At 43.0% G+C, this 19,195-nt stretch overlaps 1 protein-coding gene across 2 annotated transcripts; it reads left to right on the forward strand.

Moving 5' to 3' along the window:
- Window positions 1-1,641: 1,641 nt before the first annotated feature.
- SLC38A2 (solute carrier family 38 member 2) lies at window positions 1,642-18,672 on the forward strand. 2 transcript variants are annotated; one of them, XM_065688505.1, is made up of 17 exons: window positions 1,642-2,284; window positions 2,376-2,470; window positions 3,029-3,187; window positions 3,518-3,599; window positions 3,717-3,832; window positions 6,893-6,966; window positions 7,062-7,154; window positions 7,351-7,432; window positions 10,488-10,570; window positions 11,564-11,622; window positions 11,750-11,899; window positions 12,670-12,749; window positions 12,849-12,949; window positions 13,333-13,457; window positions 14,183-14,327; window positions 14,425-14,522; window positions 15,252-18,672. In XM_065688505.1, the coding sequence occupies exons 1-17, from the start codon at window positions 2,009-2,011 to the stop codon at window positions 15,348-15,350; spliced, it is 1,917 nt and encodes a 638-aa protein (XP_065544577.1). In that variant the 5' UTR covers window positions 1,642-2,008; the 3' UTR covers window positions 15,351-18,672. The 2 variants fall into 2 exon arrangements, with proteins under 2 accessions (XP_065544577.1, XP_065544653.1); XM_065688581.1 differs by lacking the exons at window positions 1,642-2,284; window positions 2,376-2,470; window positions 3,029-3,187; window positions 3,518-3,599; window positions 3,717-3,832 and adding an exon at window positions 6,156-6,251.
- Window positions 18,673-19,195: the final 523 nt, after the last annotated feature.

The following is a 19,195-nucleotide window of genomic DNA, read 5'->3' on the forward strand; positions in this document are numbered from 1 at the left end:
GTATGTATTTTACCATTTTTTCTTCTCATAATGAGCAAAGAAGCCTCATTTTGTCCCTCCTCACAATATTATGGCAGTTCTAATAAAAAAGAAAAATCAAGCACTTGTACAGTAGAACTTTTGTTTTGCTATAGAGTCTGGTTTAAAGAACTGTACCGCTCATGGCAACCAGGCCACATCCATGAAGGCAGCTTCTGTATTTACCGGGAGCACATGGGACACTTCACCGTGCACCGAATCTGTGCACTTGCCTTGAAAGAGATCCTGGAAACGTTAGAGCTGCATCACTGCGCTTGTTGTTATGCTCTCCAAACCCACAATAAACAGGTCACCTTGACCTCTCTCCTGTAAACTGTAATTTCGCAGAACTGCTGACACCTGAAGAATGGGACTGACTGGAGGCCGCGTAAGGCATCCACCGTTCCCATTCAAAGGCGTGTGACCCGCCTCCCCGGTAGCAAAGCTTATTTACCTATCACCGTGACGGCACTTTCAAGCGGCGCTGTGCGGTCCTTCGGTTTAACCCATCAGACCGCTGCAGCCTCTGCGGCCGTCCTACCAAGGCTGCCACGTTTCCAGGAGGACCGAACGCGCTACGGCTGCAGCTCCGAACCACCACAGCCCCCCCAAGTCTCACTTCCCTCGCCTGCAAGCGGGGGAGGCTCGGCCCCGAGGCGCCCCGAGCTGCAGGTGGCTCCGATGGGCCGAGTTCATCCCTAAAGCACCCCGGGATGAGGGATCTCAAAGCCCGCTACGAGGCGCCTAGCACCCGGCCCACGCACACTCAGCACACACCGCCGGTGGCTCAGGACCGGTAGAGCACGGGCCCCCGCCGCCGCGCCTCTACCCCGGGGCTACGCGGAGCGCCGCGCCCCGCACAGCAGGGCCGGGCTGCGGGGAGGAAGGGGGGGGGGGGGGGAAGGAACGGAGGGGGGGGGGGGGGAGGGGGGAATGGGAGGGGCGTGACGTCACGTGCCGGATGGCGCGGGGGGCGGGGGCAGAACTGCGGGGATGGAAAATTTTCGGCTCCGCATCTCCCGCGCGTGCCCCGCCCCGCGGTCCCCGCGCACATCCAGAACGTTCCGCAGCGGGAGGGGCGGGGCCGCCCTGCGCTGTCTGAGCTCGGGGCAACCTCGCTTGTCCCCCTCCCTCCGCAAGGCCCGGGAGCGCGGGGGGCCGGGCGGGGGTCGCTGCCCCTCGACGGTGCGAGCGGCTCCCGGCCCACTGCGGCCGCCCCGGGCCGGTTCATATGTGCTGTCAGGCGGGCCTCACACCGGGCTGTGGGTGCTGCAGGAGTAGCGGGGGAGGAATCAGAGGACAAGCGAATAGAAAGTCATTCTCCATCCTAGCCAGCCGTTCTCCGTACTCGAGGCCAGCAGCACCACCTACCTCAGACCCCCTCTGTCTTCAGAAACAGTGGCCAGAGGGTCCCCTGCAGCCGTGTCCAAGCCGCCTCTGGAGCTGCAGTCCCGCAGCGTGTGTGAGGGGCTCAGGCGAAGACCAAAGCCGCGCTACCCCCTTCTGCAAGCGGTAAAGCAGCGAAGCCCTCCAGAGTTTCTGGTTGCTTGAGGAAAGGCAAGGGGGATGTATGTTCCCCCCCCCCCCCCCTTTTTCTTCCCTCCAGCGGGGTTTATCCTGCCTGGCATCACTAGGGGGAGGCCGTCATTCCCGATGGCTTTCCCGGAGGAAACGCTCGAGGCTCGCACGTGCGTCGCTGCTTGCTCGCACGTTAAAAATAGCGCTTGACGGCAGTGGGTGGCTATGGGCCGGTGGCACCGCATCCCGGCCGTGCACCGAGCTGCAGGGCAGCGCCAGGAAGGGAGCTGGGAGGGAGCCCCCCCCCGCCGATCAGTCCGTACCCGGCACTGCCGTCGCGCTGCGGGTGCAGCACGGGGCACGCGGAAACACCTTTCTCACCGTGTGCCCTCGACAAGCCCCGCGCCTCCCGTCTCCGCGGTGGAGCGCAGCCGCCCCGCCGGGAGAGCTGAGCGGCGCCACCGCCGCTACCATGGGCCGGCGGCCCCGCTCCGGACCCCCCGCAGGGCACAGGCCGGTGAAGCGGCGCCCACCCGTCCGTCGGGCGGCCGTGCTCCCGCTGTCCCCGCCCCGCAGCCCTCGTTCGGCGGCGCAGGGGTCAGCCGGGCGGGCCGGGCAGGGCGGGGGGCGGTGCGCGGGCGCCGCGCCCCTCCGCGATGACGCGCCCGCATTCCTGTCTGAAGAGCGGCGGCGCCCCGAGGGGGCCGTCAGACCGGGAGCGCCTCCGTCGGAGCGCCACGGACGCGAGGTTTCCTTTGCCTTTGACACCGCTGGCTTTTTGAAGGGAATTTTCCCTGCCTTCATTTATTTAGGGGTTTGTTTTCGTTGACGTTTTACAGTCAAGGGTTTTCTTCCCTCGCAAGGAGCAGCAGCGGCCAGAGGAGCATCTCCTTACCCCGGCAGAAGAACCCGCTTTCCGGACCTTGCGAAGAAGGTACGGCGCGGGAGAAGGAACGAGGCGATTTTCGGGGCGCAGCCTTTCCCGGCGGCAGCCCCCCGCCGGGCTCCTCGGGGACGCGCGGCGCCGGGTGCTCCCCGGGACACACCGCCGGGATGGAAAACACCCGAGCGGCTGCCGCGCGGGGCAGCCCCGCAGCCGGTCTGCGTTTCCCCATTGCGAGCGCTGGGGATGCCCGGGGTCACCGGTGGGGAGCGGGGAGGTAACCAGAGGGGCGCCCGCGGGGCGGGAGGCGCAGTGTGACATCTCCCGCCGGTATTGCATCAGTCTGCGCCCCGCTATGGGGGGGTGCCGGTGCCGGTGCCCCCCCCCCAGTGCCCGCCGCGTTGGGAGGGGGTCTCGGCAGCGCCCGGTCCTGTGTCCCCCCCCCCCCCGCCGCGGGTCCCACCTTTGTCCGTGCGCGCCCCCCGCCCCACGCGCCTGGTACTTTTCCACTCGGCGGCGGGCGGGGGAGCGCGCCTGGGCCACGTGACGTGCCCGCGGCGCGGCGCGGCGCCCGCTGCGGCAACTGACGTCGCCTCCCCACCTCCGCAGGCGCGGCGGTCCCCCCGCCAGCAAGGACAAAAGAGGCAGGATGAGCAGCGCCGAGGTGGGCAAGTTCAACATCTCCCCGGACGAGGACAGCAGCAGCTACAGCTCCAACAGCAACGACTTCAGCTACCCGTACCCCACCAAGCCCGCTGCCATGAAGAGGTGAGGGCGCGCCCCGCCGCCGGCACCGCGCACCCGGCCGCGGCCACCGGCGACACGCTGCAGCCTTTCGCTTAAAACGGCGCCTCGGGTCGGGAGGTGCCGCGTGTCTGGCACGCGTTACGGAGGCACGGAAGTGACCGCGGATGTAAACAGCGCAGCGCTTTGTGCGCTGGCCGGACGCGGGGGAATGAATGGGGTGGTGGTGCTGCTGCTCCTCTGGTCGTTCCGCTGGTTTTCTGGCTTCCCTTTGAAGTGTTTCGGGATGGCTGAATGGGAAGTTAATACGCGAGTTGCCCGTGACAGTCACTAATGGTGCAATGTTTTTTACAGCCACTATGCGGATATTGATCCAGAAAATCAGAATTTCCTGCTCGACTCCAATCTTGGAAAGAAGAAATATGAAACTCAGTATGTAAGTACATACCAATGATGTTTCAAACCAGGGCCTTTCTTGCCGGTGTTATGTTTGTGTTAATTCTAAAATAAGTGCTAATTTTCCACTAACTATTACCTGTCTTCCTTTTCTCAGCATCCGGGTACTACTTCCTTTGGAATGTCAGTATTTAATCTGAGCAATGCCATTGTGGGTAGTGGCATCCTTGGTCTTTCTTATGCCATGGCTAACACTGGAATTGCTCTTTTTGTGTAAGTATCTTTTGGTTCATAAACAAAAATACTCTTTCTGCTGTATAACTACTAATGGAAAACACTTGATATAAGGATATGACCTTTCCAAAATACCCATCATTGCCGTAGGGTTCAGAATTGCATTTTTAGATTTTATGGCTTGTAAGAGGTTCTGATACATTCGGAAGGACTTGCAGAAATTAAACAGGTTCATTACAAGTTCTGCAAGCCACAAAACATTTTACAGTGAATTTTCCTTTACTTAGCTGTATTTAGGTGATAGACTTCCCTTGAAAATTCCATTATCCAATTGGGAAGGAGAGGTGCCAGTTAAAATACTGAAGTCTGCATTAGCTGTTTCCTTTAGAGTTCACTGAAATTAATGACAACAGAAATCTTTCAGTTAATGGAAGTGATAATTGCACAAAAAGTACAGGATCAGGCTGCAGACAGAAGAAAAATGTAGGCAGAAACGGGTTATTTTGCTTGTCTCTTGCAAGTCTGGCTGTTTCTACTCTTAAATATTTCTGTGACCCAATCCTACCAATCGGGGTCTCCTTTAAGCACAACTAAGTTCAGGAACAGAGATGCAATGTGCGTTAAGTACTGTGTTTCTTTACACCAGTAAAGAAATCTTTCTCATTGCAGTGCTTTTACTCAGTTTAGGGAGCTGGTTTCAGCTTCACCTATAAAAATTGCAGTCTCCCTGCAAGGGAGGGGTGTAGGATAACCAGCATATCTTTATTGCGATGTCTATATTGACGGAAGCTTTCAGGCATAAAATGGGAGTCTAATAATGTAGTTGGAAATTACGTCAGGAAACAGTTATGTACACCGCACCTAAATGTCTTGGGAGAGTATGTTTTTCATATATTGAAGGCAGTTCAGCTCACACAACGTGCAGTGTCAGTGTCTGAGTGCAAATGGGAATCCATGGATATGTTTAAAGGAACTTTGTATTTTTATCATGGAAATAGATAAATGTGCTGAGTGTCCAAGAACAAGTGCGGAGTAATGTTTAGCCTGAAATTTGCTTTACTCTGTGACCAGATTTCCAGAAAGCTGTAGGTCAGGTTTACTTCCATGCATTTCACAGTATATCAGGGTGGCATTCAGTTTTCCTGAGGAAACTACCAGCATGTAAAGTTCTGATCTAAAGGATTTTATTTTAAATACATGACAATTTGTTAATGTTTTACTAAGACTTGCACTTATTTAGATGATGCTAAACTGAGTGAACAACTTCGTAGCATGAATTCAGAAGATGTACTTAATTTCTCTACCCATCAGTTTCATTCACTAAAGATGTTCTGCAACACATACAAGATAATCAGTGTAATTGGAACATCTCTAAGGAGAGAAAAATAAAGAATGTGGGGTTCAATATTTGAATAGATTTGCATATAACAAGGACCCTGTTTTCTGAAGACAAAAATGTTCAAAACTTCCAATTTAACAATTGGGTGCTGAGGTAGTTTAGTTACCTTCTCATTTCCAGATACTGTGTTCAGATCTATTTGTGTTAGTATTGACGCAAAAGATAAACCTTGCGAAACTTAGTGCAGTTTGTACAGTTCCAAGGCAGCAAGGCAGTCAATCACTGATGATACTGAGGATTTATGGTGACACTGAGGGCATTACAGACATCTTTTAATAACTAGATTACAGATACAGATACAGATGCAGTTGATTAAGGCAGTAAAGTCTTTGAAGACTGCGTGAAGTCACTTGTGTCAGTGCTGTGACTTGTCACTTGTGTCAGCACTAAATCAATGAATGATGCGGTATGGAAGCCAGAAACTGAGCTTCAAGATGAGTTTGCTGACTGGTCTTGTCAACACCGTAGGCAGCAATTCAAGGTTAGGACTGAGGGGTCCAAGATCTGTGCTGTTTTAATGAACATTTCACATCTTGCTGTCCTGTTTTGATGTTCGAGTTACATCCTGGTTAATCTCTGCCTATCAGAAATACAGAGGTTTATTTGTGTGCACATGTTGGTGTTGAATTGGCACAGTACCGCAAGTTTCCTGTATTCCTCATACATTCATCTGCAAAGCTTTTCTCAAATGTTCTTGTTCCCAGTTCTCTGTGCGGTGTTTACTGATTTTGGCAACATCAAAAATTACACAAAATGTAAAGAATATTGTGGGAACTCTAAATGGAGCTTGCCATTTTTGGGGCAGCATTTTGCAGATTCTTAGCTTTCCTATAAAGCAGAATGCTTGTATAGGTGTAAGAAAGGGCAGGGTTTTTTTTAATGTGTTGTAATTTTCCACTGTGTTCTTCAGCAGTTGAGAAGTCCCCCCTAGTGTGCCACTGCAGGAAGTGCATTTGTTGTGGGAGTGATGTGTTGTTGAGATCCGAATTCTATATGTTGCAAATATGTACTGCATGTAAAAGCTGTGGGGAAGATAAGCAAGCTGCTAGAGATTCCTATGTAAGCACGCATGAATAGTAACTTGAGCAAAGAAAGGGGTTGGTTTTTTTTTTTCATTAACATTATTTTTAATGTATTTCCATTGAAGACACAGCTCTTGATATATCTGAATTTTCAGTCAGTTCTTCAAGGCTTCTGCAGTTTCATCTTTATATAAAAAAAGACATAGCACAGGTTTAAGCTGTGAAAAGCTGATTTGTTTAAGACCAAGAGATAATCTTCAGTGTAGCTGCAGTTACTCACAATTGGATGGCCAATAGATGGGTAACTATGCTGGACAAGGGATGGTTACTTTTGAACAAGAACAGGAAGACAGGAGAAATACAGTTTCTTACAATGATACAAAGACCATTCTCATTGACACTGTTATTTATATCAAATGTAGCCAGTTATAATGGTCGTTTGATGTTTAGGCCACTTAACCCTGAATATAAACATTGTTTAATCCTACACTACAATTGATCTCTCTGCCTCTGAAAAGCAATTTCGGCATAAAATCCTTTCTAAATTAGTCATTAGTTGGGTTTTCAGAATGCTTTCAACTGGCCTTTATTAATTTTGATGTTTGATGCACCTTTATTTAATAGGGTTACAGTAAGTCACTTATGGCTAGTAAAAATCTGCATGTTTTCCTCCCCCAGGATACTTCTGCTGTTTGTCTCAATATTTTCTTTATATTCAGTGCATCTCCTTTTGAAGACTGCCAATGAAGGAGGTATGGCAAATCACTATTTTATAAACATACAGCATTTGTTTCGCATGGTATCATTGAAACACACCCTTCCAATGGATTATCTTGTTTTCTTTCAGGATCTTTATTGTACGAACAGTTGGGAATGAAGGCATTTGGTATGGCTGGAAAACTTGCTGCTTCTGGATCAATTACAATGCAGAACATTGGAGGTGAGGACAAGATCTTAAAATGTTTGTACTGGCAATACTAATTGTTCCCTGCTTATTCTTGGAGACTTTTTTTTTCACACAACATGTCTTCATTAACTGCTTGTGTTCAAGTGAAGTTATGAAACATGTTATGTGATTCTTGCATCTTGTGGCATATTCTATATTTGTAATGATCTATGATGTTATTCACCTACAGCTATGTCAAGCTACCTCTTCATAGTGAAATATGAGTTACCATTGGTCATCAAGACATTTATGAACATCGAAGAGACCACAGGGTAGGTGTTAGAACTCCTCATCAGAGAAACCATTAGGAGAAACAAATACGGAGACTGTATATATATTTATATGAAGACCACGTTCGGTACACCATAGGGTAGCTTCTTACTCAGACAGAGATACAGTAAGTTTGTCCTTCCCCTGAGTGTTCCACATCATTTAGAACCAGCTGTCCTGGGGAAGGGGTAGAAAAATACAGGTATTGCATCATATTGCAGAAAGCTGTTCTGTAAAGAACATCAGGTAAGTGTTAAGGTATGTACCAGTCGGTACATACTCTCAATAAGGGAAGGTAAATGCAGTCATGGTTGTTTTTTTGTTTTGTTTTCCTTAACTGTATTCCAGCTGTTTTGGACTGATTATTTGGGTTTTCTAGCGTTAATATTGTGGGAAGTGATTAAATATAAGGTTAAAGCGCAGTTATGTAATGAATGTGTTAAGGGAAAGCTCCCAGAAAGACATGGGGACTAAACGTTGAACTAAACCAGAGTTTATGTGCCCAAGATTAAAATGGTGAACACATTGCCATTTAGCCCTGGAGACACCTTGACTCCATAGTGGCTTTCCTGCTTAGCTTTAACAGTGGGTGCCATGGGCAGGGTTCATTTTATCTAACCGTACCATCTGAAAGTTAGATTTTGAGCTTATTATTACTCTGGTCTTGGTGTAATCAGTGGAGAAAGGTGATCCTCTGTAGTGGTTAGTTCAGTGCACCTGGCTTAGACACCTGTTTTGGGCATCTCCAAAGAACAATTTATCATATAGCTCTATATTGAGAGGGTGTGTAAAAACAGTTATCTAAAACAAGATGCCTGACTTCAGATGGATAGAGTTAAGTGCTATAAATCTCACTCTTCAGAGTTGTACTTCTGTGCCTTGTCCTGAAGTGTCCCAGTCTTGAGAGGGCTGAGCAGCTCAAGACTCCAACTTACACCTAAGCCTGAGTTCAGAAGGTAGGCATTTTTCTGCCTGTGTTCCCCAAGGGGTTCAAGCCATTTGGTGGTGTTCATACAGCTTGTGATAGATATTGTCATGACAACAGTGCTAGCCATCTTTTTTCTCTATTTTTTTTTCTTTTCTTTTTTTCTTTTTTCCTTAATGTACTCTAAGAATGCACCCACCCCATTTACTTAGTAATGTAATATTTACAGATTCCTTGCTGGGAAGGTTCATTTCCCCCCTTTGGCTGAATTGAAGTCCTTATTTTCCACTTTTTAAGGAAGTCCGTGGACTAGCCAGTACTTACAAGGGGACTTGGAAGCAAGTCATTATAATTGTCCCATCGTCATAGAGTGATTCAAAATTGGTTGCAGTTCAAGGGGGAAAATTGAAGGCTGTGAATCAGGCTGGATACAGCTGCTGCTCTGCCAGTCTGGCAGACAAAATTAAGAAGCTGAGATTTGTATCTCAAGTGTTTTCTTGTTGGCTGGCACTAGGCAGCTGTACACTGATATATCTGTTCTCAGTGCTCTGCCCATTGTGGACCCCATTTAACTGATTGTCTCCATGCATTGCTTAGGGGAGTCTGGGTGGCTGCCGTTGGCTTGGATTCTGCTCTGGCAGCCTGGTGCCTAAAGTGTAAGCACTTACCTGTTTAAATGTCTCAAGATAATGCTTACTGTAGACGATATTTTGGAATTCTGAGACAATATTTCAAATGATTGCTCCATTGTTAAAATTCGTTTAGCAGTTTTCAAAGTACTCAGCTGTGTCTTGAAGCTGCACAATCCCATTCTTTACTCTTCAGCACAGACAAACTTTTAAGTCCTTGGTCTGAAACTCCTGAGGGCCTCCATGTGAGGCTTGCACAGTAACAGTGCATGTTCTTACGGTTATATGAAACGCAAGGAGTCTTTGCGCTGTGGTTCCTTTCAAATCTACCACGAGACTATTACACTTTAAAAGAAAGCCAACGAAAGGTACGTGGTGTTAATGTCCTACATGTCTGAACTTCCTAAAATACATTTTTTGCATTTAGTTATCCCATGTAAAACTGGGGAAAGAGATGACCAAACTGGTTTTGCATTTACTGCATAAATCCAGAGCAAGTCTGTAAAAGTTATTCCATATTTCCACTACCATATATAGGCTTATAATTCAGCAATTGAGTTTGAATGCACAGATTTCTAATTAGGTTTTCTTTGTTTATCTAGATAGTATACAGTCCATTTTAAAATACATACTGTAAAGACAATACTGTAACAGAGTATAAGGTATTAACATCTTGGAATAGATGCTTAGTGGTACTTAAATTGCGTAAAGAATACAGGATGATTCTGTAGGACAGGTGAAGAAAGCTGTTACCCTGCCACAATTAAATGCTCAAGATCAGTTTTTCCGTTAGTTCAGTGAAATTATATTTACACAGATCTGACTTTGTTTTTCTGTGTTTCAAAGGAAGATGTTAATCTCTTAACACACCAAAATGTTTTGTCAAAAATAGCTATTACTTCTTATGGAATAAACGGAATAAAATATCTGAGGTCCTTATAGTTTCCCTACGGAAAAGGACTAAAAGTGCCTCCCAAGAGACTCCCAGTGCTTGCTGGAGTTTTCCCAGCCACGGGGCTTGAGCTACTGTCTTAACTCCAGCCCTCACCTGTTTTGAACTCCCACAGGGAGCCCAACAGAAGTTCATTTCCATTAACAGTGGATCACCACCCTGCTGGGGCCCTGATATTCCAATACGTCTGCAGAGTTGGGAACCAGCATTTAAGCAAATTACTATTTTTTCCATTATTGATCCCAGTTGACTTTTTTCTTTTTTTGTATGACCACTCATTTATGTTCCTGTCTTCTGACTTCCAGATGCATATTAATTTTAGAAAAGGACACTAAAGGAAAGGCACAATGCAGGTTTGGGGTGAGATAAGAAGCAATTGTAGGGCTTTAGGTCCATATAGGAAGTTGAATAGCAATTCTTTGTGACATCAGGTACTACATTTTATTTAAGAAGCCGTATGTTGTAGAAGACATGAATGAAAACTGAACTGCAAATGTCATCATTTTGAAATACTTTGATTATTTACAAATACTACTTTTTTTTTCCTGCAGAGAATGGTATCTTAACGGTGACTATTTAGTGCTGCTGGTGTCTGTCATCCTCATTCTTCCTCTGTCCTTACTGAAAAATTTAGGTAAGTGGTAGAGTACCATCAAAACCACTTGAAAATACGCTGGAGAAATGGGTTGATATAATGTTTGAGCCCTGAAGTACTATGTGAATTAACAGCTGCCCCCAAACTTGTCTCATTGGACTAATCAGTGTTCAGGCCATTGCTGTCAGTCTGCCTAAAATAATAACAGTAATAAAAAATCAAGACAGGTATTCAAAGTTACAGATGTACTTGTGGAAAACAAGAAGTCAATAGATATGGTAACTCTTTAGAACAAGGCTCAGCAGTAACTTTTGCTTGTGTTCTTATCAAAAAGTTTGAGCTATTTTGGTCAATAGTGAAATCATACATAATGGTGTTACTACCTAATAGTGTTATAAGCTATCCTATAATAGCCAGGGATGCTAGCCCAGGGCAGTTAAATTGTCTTTGCAGTGTAAACAGAAGTGACATTTTCATTTTAGATCCCAAGCAGTAGCAGAATATTCATACCAGATACTTCATATGAAATGTCTGTAATTCAGTGATACATAAAATAATTCAGCTGGAACAATTGAATTACTGGAATAATTCAGTTTGTTCCGAGAATCCTGTACTGGAGCCTTACTTGCTGAGAGTCTCAATGTGAATTACTTTCTCAAGTTACGACCTACAAATTGAGTGAATCAGTATAGACAGAAGGGAAAAGGCACAATGCGTTCTGTTAGAATTTACCCTTTAATCGTTCTTGATGTGTAACAAACAATTCATGTAGTTGTTGGTGTGGGAATTCTTTTGTTAGTTATAAAGTTCTGTATTACAGGCTCACTGTATGCGTACACCCTAATATGCCTTTGAGAAATTTTGTTGCTGGGTTGAGATTAGCAGATGTTAGTGAATAATTAACTTGTTCTCTGTAACACTAAGAAAATGGCAATCTAAAGACATCACTGACAGAATATATTTTGTCATAATGTTATGACTTCAATGGTGTTTCTGTTTATGTACCTTAGATTTCTTTATCTTTTAACACAGGATATTTGGGCTATACCAGCGGCTTTTCCTTACTTTGCATGGTCTTCTTTCTGATTGTTGTAAGTATAGTCTTGTAGACTTCCAGTGCTTCTAAAACTGCATTTCAAAGTGAAATAAGACAGTTTCTGTAAAGCTTCACATACTGTAGTCATCAAAGTAGCAACAAATACATTACTTTATTTCTAGGTAATTTGGAAGATGTTTCAGATCCCTTGTCCTATGGACAGCGATATCCTGAACATGACATTAGTAAATGTGACACTGGCACCTTTGGTGGATCAAAACATAACAAGTGATGATATGTGCAAGCCAAAATATTTCATCTTCAATTCACAGGTAACTGACTAAAACTCAGACTCTCTGTTGAAAATAACTAAGAGAGACTAAATACATAGCAGATAAATTAGGTCATTTTTCCTTCGGATAATTGCCAAGTTGTAAACTTAGGGATGTGCTAAGATTTTCTGTTCCACTAGAGTAAGGCACTGTTTACCTTCTGTAGACCGAGTGTCTCCACACTCCAAATACAGAAATTAGAGAGCTTGAGGTGCCTGCCTGAGATGAGTGGCAATAAATGCATCTCTGGTTTTTCAGCACAGCATCTCTCAAGCTTCCTCAAGTTAGTAAAGCATTTTTAAAAGTAAATACAGAAGAAGTAAATAGCAAAAGCATTTGGGAAATGTATGCCAAGGTTTGGGATAGACTTTAACTTCCCAGTCACAAACTCTTGACTCTTATGAAATGCTCCCAATTACAGTGGCGTCTTCACATATGGGGAAGAAGCATGTGTAATAGCCAATATAGCCAAGATCAGGCTATAACGGCTTAAGCCAGTGAGATGCAGAACATAATTCTGCATGCAAATACATACAGCTCACATTGGGCTTCACTGAGATTTGAGAGGGTTTGGTACCTCAGGGTATGGGTTTAAGAAAATTATGAACTTGTTTTAATTTTTGCCAAAGTTCCAGTTGTAGAGAATAGCCAGTCTTTATCGCAAACTGACTGGTGCCTAAGTCAAAACTGAAATATCTATGGATTCATTTTTTAAAACTAAATTTCTAATGCCTGTTGAGATATTTAAGAAAGATGCTTTTGTTTTCCAGACTGTCTATGCTGTCCCAATCCTAACATTTTCCTTTGTGTGCCATCCTGCAATTCTTCCCATCTATGAAGAACTGAAAAGGTAAATCTTGGATATGTGTCTGTAATATCACTACACTAACAAAGTAATACAAAAGTATGTTCTCATTGCTAACAATGCTTCTTTTTCTCTTTCTCATAGCCGAAGCCGTAAAAGGATGATGAATGTGTCCTATGTATCTTTCTTTGCCATGTTCCTCATGTATTTATTGGCTGCTCTCTTTGGATACCTGACATTTTACGGTGAATACCGCCTTCTTTGCTTTCCTTTAAATGAATTATGTTCTGCAGAGCCACAGTATTATTTTTAAGTTAGAACAGGCTAGCACTTAGATGGGTTCTAAATATACACTGTTGGGTGGTGGGGTTAAAACTTTCATACGTGCACACTCAGAAAGAGACCAGTGGTAGAACTGGGCCCAAGGCGCAGAATTAAAATTGGATTAAAACAGATGCAGTTCCTTCAAGTTATCCCTGTGTAAAATGGAAACATGCTTACAGGAGCTGTTGAAACTTTCAATTCATAGTGCTCTAACTGTAAAATTTGCTTGGGATTTAGAGCAGAAGCTGTTTGTCTGAGAAGTGTGTTAACTACATCTAATTAAAGTGCTGTTATTTCTTTATAGGAAAAGTTGAACCAGAACTGCTTCATACCTACTCTGCTTATCTGGGTGCTGATGTTCTTCTTCTGATTGTGCGTCTTGCTGTACTTATGGCTGTAACCCTTACTGTACCTGTAGTTATTTTCCCAGTAAGTAATTTACTTTTTTTACTCTTACTGCCATTTTTTGTTTTCATCCCTTATCCTGCTGCAGTTATGGACTCATTTGGTAACTCCCGTTCATTAATTTGTACATTCCTCTTAACTGAAAAAGAAATTTATTCTAATAAGCTTGATGAAATAGCTCTATACTGTTAATTCAAATAAATTAAATGAATAGGCAACAATTACAAAGCAGTAGATACAAATACATTCAGTTATGTTATTTTCCTGGTATCGTTTGACTGGGGAGGTGGAACGGATTGCCCCTTCTTGGAAGTACTTGCACTTGTATATTATCAGCTTACAAAAGTCTTTGTGTTTATGTAAGTACATTGTGAGTATGGAATTCTTGCCATTTAAGTGGATGTTGTTGAGCAGCATCCTGAGATGTTACAAAAATCCCTGGGGTTTATTTTTGCCCAAGACAGATGTTTTTCCTCATTTTTCAGTCCATTATTGGCTGTGCTTTGAAAATCTAAATCACTGAGAAGAGAAACAGAGCAGTAGACACAGAGCTGCCCCCCCAGTGCAGGACATACATATTAAAAAAGAAAAAATGCAGAGGTCTTTCAGCGTTTACTAAAACCTGAAATATTCAGGAAGATTGTGTTAAAATACTTTCAGAAGGAAGGTCTGATTCAGGTGACAGTCACTGCTTTCCACAACGAAGACTAAACTGTCTGGGTGTTTTTGTTCCTTCCCCTCTTCAACAGATTCGCAGTTCCATTACCCAGCTGTTGTGGGCAGGGAAGGAGTTTAGATGGTGGCGTCACTGTTCCATTACAGTTGCTCTTCTGGCCTTTACCAACATGCTTGTTATCTTTGTCCCTACTATTCGAGATATCTTTGGATTCATTGGTAAGCATTTTCACATCGGTTCAAGAAGTCTTAAAAATCTTGGAAAATGCCATTGAAACAGTTTATGAATATTTATTTCTATGCTTTTTTAATACAGGTGCATCTGCGGCTGCTATGCTGATCTTTATACTTCCTTCTGCCTTCTATATCAAGTTAGTGAAGAAGGAGCCAATGAAGTCAGTGCAAAAGATCGGGGTATGTATAGGCAAATACAAATAGTTACACTTGTTTACTAATTCAGAAGAACTTCAGATTCCCTCTTAACAATTCAAGAGTTCTAAGGTCCTGGTGAAGGCAGACATTGAACTGGTATTTAATGTTATCTTAGTTAACACGTGGGAGTTGCATAGGTACTCAAAACTGAGGAAATAAACATCGCAAGGCTCAGTTCACTTCAGTGACTTTTCTCACCCCTCATCCCCCAATCTCAACAATAGTTGGGCCATTCTGTTGCTGCCAAGAACCGAATTTCAACAGGTTACCCTTAAGAACTGTACTAAAAAAGTCTTGTTACTCTCCTTTAAATTTTCTTTCAAGACTTACTTATATAATTTACCCCATAAAAGCTGACCTCCACCAATTGTTTGGGTCATCCTGACTGATCTTGGTACTCTTGCTTATCTTGGACATACTGACTCACAAGCAAATCTTAGACACACTGAGTCAGAATCAAGTCAGCACAGTGGCATATCCTGGCTGTTATCAGCAGCTACATTAACTTCCCTCAGTTGAGGATGAGGTCTGCTCTACTGGAGATAAATGTACTTTTTTATTTGGAAAAGGACCCCAAGTATGAAAAGGGTCCTAACTCCTTGTTGTTTACTGCGATCTTGTGTCTCTTTTACTTTGTGCCGTAAATGCACACGACTTCATGGGTGTAGTAGCAGATCTGAAATATTTCCTTTATGTTTTCTTTCTTTCCAGGCTGCATTCTTCTTTCTAAGCGGCATACTTGTGATGACTGGGTGTATGACACTGATTATTCTAGACTGGACCCAGAATGTTGCATCTGATGGCCATTAACTGTCCTGGTTTAATCTCTAATACTCCACTTCAGATGCCAGTGTTCACTCAGATACCTGCTGAGAACGAAAATGAGCTATTCAGCTTCCTTTAAAATGCAGATTCTTTGTTGATGGTTCTTCTGATTGTAGAATACCCGAACTCTTGATTTTAAGAAACTATTCTGCATAGTGGAAGTGGATGCTAACATCAAACCAACGTGAGTGTCTGGCTGAAGGAAGTGACAACTTTATTCCATTCCAGAGAATGGACAGAAAACTCTGTAGACTTTTATCAAGCCATGTTTGGCTTTCGTCATTGTTACTTGGATATTTTGTTATTTTACTTGAATGTGCCTAATGGAACCATTTGATGTGAGAAATAACTTTAATTTACAGCAAAGTGTTTAACCAATGAGAGAGAGAGAGAGAAACACTATTATTTTTTGTACCAAAAATTCTTATGGACCTCAAAAGCACTATTTTGACTTTAAGAAACATTTTTTTTTTAATGAATGAAAGAATAAAATAGAAGAGCTCATAAAAATATTAAATCAGTGGCCTAAATTAAATCTGGTTTGCCTTTCTGTAGAGGCATAACTAGAAGCAATTTCATTTTAAAAAGTACTTCAAATGACCAAAACAGAAAACGAACCAATTCAAGTCAAAATTCTCGAATGATAACTGCTTCCCATGAAATTCCCTTAGTTTGAGGTAGAGTGAAAAGAATCCTGAAAATCATTTGTCAGCTTACTTACTTAAATTAAGTAACTACAGTTACCTTAGTACCCCAAAATGGTGTGGAAATCCAAATTTTCAAGCTTTAAAAAACCACCCTTTAAAATGGGTGCGATTAAGGAAAAACATAACTATGTTATAACTATAATATAGGAATTGTAAAGTTGGCGTTGACATTTCCCTTCTTGAGGTACTCAATAGTGCAATTGAGTAAAACAGGGTTTGGGGGTTTTTGCATTTTTTTTTTTGTTGTTTCTGTTTTGGGTTGGGTTTTTTTCCTGTTGTAGATATAAACCGAATGGCACTGGAGCATATGTTGCCATTAATATAAAACTCCCTCTGGGAGTTCTCTTATTACTAAGGTCCATTGTCAGCTGTAGCAATGTTTGTTGGGGTTTATTTTCTGTCCAATCTATCTTGAAACACTCTGTAGGAAAACAAAAAGGTCCTCACGTAGTTTACTAGTTGTATAATGTTCAGAAACTGTACAGTATTTCTCTAATTACTCATCCGTTAATGGATTCTGAATTACTTGACTATTCTGTTTCTGAGTCAAATCCACAAAATAACTGCACCAGTATTTCATGCTTGGTACAAACTCTCTTCACATACACAACTGGGATTCCTCTTCCAATTTATACTGTATAGTAGTATTAAAGATAACCTCATAGGCTGGATAGTCATCTCATACTTGTTTGCTTCAGAAATAGGTAAGTTTCTTACGAGCCCTAGCTAGCTAGCTGATGAAACAGGTGCTGTATGGTTGTGATTAGCTGTTTTGTTTTTAGTGCATGTTTACCCTTTCATTCTTATCCCAGGTTGAAGAGAAATAACACTTGTAATACAGCGTACTTGGCATACAAGAGGTTCTCAAACACAACAATATTGGGTACAAAAGCCTAGATAGAGATTATTAATGAAATAATCATGGCAATGTGGTCAACTGTCTTCATCTGACATGATGCTTTAAAAATCTGATTTACTAAGTTCCACTTGGTCATTGTGTCAGAGGGAACAAGGAAGGGCCTGTAATCCACCGATTACACAGTGCCTGAGACTTTTTTTGCTCTTGTAGAATTAATTGGGAACAAATCTAAATGACAGTCACCATTTGGCAGATAATGTCAATCTCTGCCCAGCCATTTAAAATCCATGAAAAGAAATTGCAGGTATTTTGTCTTGATACTTCTGCATGACTGTAAGTACTGGTCACTAAGTCTGTAGTATGAAACTGTAATGAGAAGTTAGACTCCTCTTCTGTTGTTTGTATTATTAGTTCAGTGGTACTCAACTGGCAATTACCAATCCTGGAGTCAGCACTACCTAACGCTCTGTAGGTACTTCTCTGCCTCAGGTACTGTACATCCATGGCTGACCAACTGTCCCATGGTACCTGATCTCCACAGAAGTGCTGAGCACATACCTCCTCAGTACTTTGGCAGCTTTTCTTCCTCCTCTGCAAACCACCTTCCGCAGAAAGGTGGAAGAGGATTAAAATGTCTACCTTTGAGCAATTTGTAGCACATAAGGGATGAAGTGCTTCCCTTGCTGGTATTTAAAGAGAGAAACAGCCTCCTTTCTCTTCGCAACCATGGAAGAGCAAGGAGGTGTAAATGAGAAGTTACTACACGGTCCTCTCAGCAGCCAAAGAGGAGGGAGATATTTGAGATGGCACCTCATACCATACCATATACGTCACTTAATTCTCTGAATGTAGCAACTTCCAGATTTTACATGATGTGTTGTATTGTTCAGTGACTGGTTCTCCACCTGCAACAGTTGAGTTCCCCTTGGCTGGGTTGGTTTCCAACATATGATTTATTTAATTACGTATTTTTTCCAAACCTGTCTGCTTAAAAGTTACCTACATTACAAACCACCTCAAAAGAGCAGCTTCAGTATTAAACCACTGTTTTGTCACCTCAGACATTACTGTCTTCCATGATATTTCAGTCATAAATATAACATGTTATTTATAAAACATTAATCCATTAAAACTAAACCTATTTTTCAATATTTATGATAGTCTATGTACATAAAATTGTATGTGTGTATATACTGTAAGTAAAATGTATATAATGTAGGTTTGGAATCCAGGATTTATGTATATATTCCTCTCTCATTACTGATTGTTGCATCATTTCAAGGAGTTGTTCACATTGTACATCTGTATAACAACTGTCAAAGGAAGGATTCTTTTACAGCAAAACGTAACGCTTGCAAAAATGGCAGCGATGTGTTACACCTACGGTGTGTAAGAAAACACTAAGATTGTATTTATTACAAATGTATATGTTGCAATAAACACAGGAGTTACTTGGGTCCATAAAAAGCATCGTTCAGGTTCATGTATACTTTTCCTCTACAATTTACCATGGATGTGATGATTTCCTGAATGCAGCAACTTAACAGCTTGTAGGATCTAACATATTTGTTAGGCCACCGAATTCAGGCATCCTGCGGTACATCCGTGTACATATGTAAATACCCACCGTCCTGTTAGAGGCCAGCAGTCCAGCTCCAGTTGTTGGCGGGGAGTGCAACACAGTTTCAATGAAACATTGTATGTTTGTTTTAACTGAAATAAATAAACAGATAATCCTAAACACTGTGGTGGTGGGGTTTTTTTGGGGGGGGTTAAGGTGTGATCTGCATGATTTTCTTTAAAGACTGTATTAAAAGAAGTGTATCTTTAATTTCATGCGTGTTCAACTTCTTTGTGAGCACTTTTCAGGAAGGAAAAATAAAGCTTAGAACTAAGTCCACGATTTACGATGCTACACAAGTAAACAGAGCAAGTCTGGACATAAAAGAGAATGGGAGATTAAATCCTGCAGGGAACCTTTATGTAATTTTTTTGCAGTACAGGCATATCTGGAGACAAGACTCAATGTTAGATCTTGCGTGAGTAAGTCTTGCCAAAATCCTAAGCCGTTTTCCTACGACTGAGTTTCTAGGAGAAGAATAACTGCTTCTGTTTAAATTTGCGGAACTGGTGCGTCTGTTTCACTTGTGTTTTAGGAATTGGATACAAACCAAGTGCAGTGCATAAGTTCTTTGTTCTCCAGGAATCTGTGTCAATTCGTATGAACCTTTTTCTTTCCCGAATATTAAGAATTGGGTGTAAGA

Source organism: Lathamus discolor, chromosome 1 (assembly GCF_037157495.1).
Source record: "Lathamus discolor isolate bLatDis1 chromosome 1, bLatDis1.hap1, whole genome shotgun sequence".
NCBI classification, from domain to species: Eukaryota; Metazoa; Chordata; class Aves; order Psittaciformes; family Psittacidae; genus Lathamus; species Lathamus discolor.

Excerpts from the sequence above, each read along its gene's own strand:
- SLC38A2 (XM_065688505.1), top strand. The coding sequence starts at position 2,009 with ATGGGCCGGCGGCCCCGCTCCGGACCCCCCGCAGGGCACAGGCCGGTG. Across the intron at positions 3,188-3,517 it reads AAGCCCGCTGCCATGAAGAG|CCACTATGCGGATATTGATC; the intron begins GTGAGGGCGCGC and ends TGTTTTTTACAG. Across the intron at positions 12,950-13,332 it reads TGGATACCTGACATTTTACG|GAAAAGTTGAACCAGAACTG; the intron begins GTGAATACCGCC and ends ATTTCTTTATAG.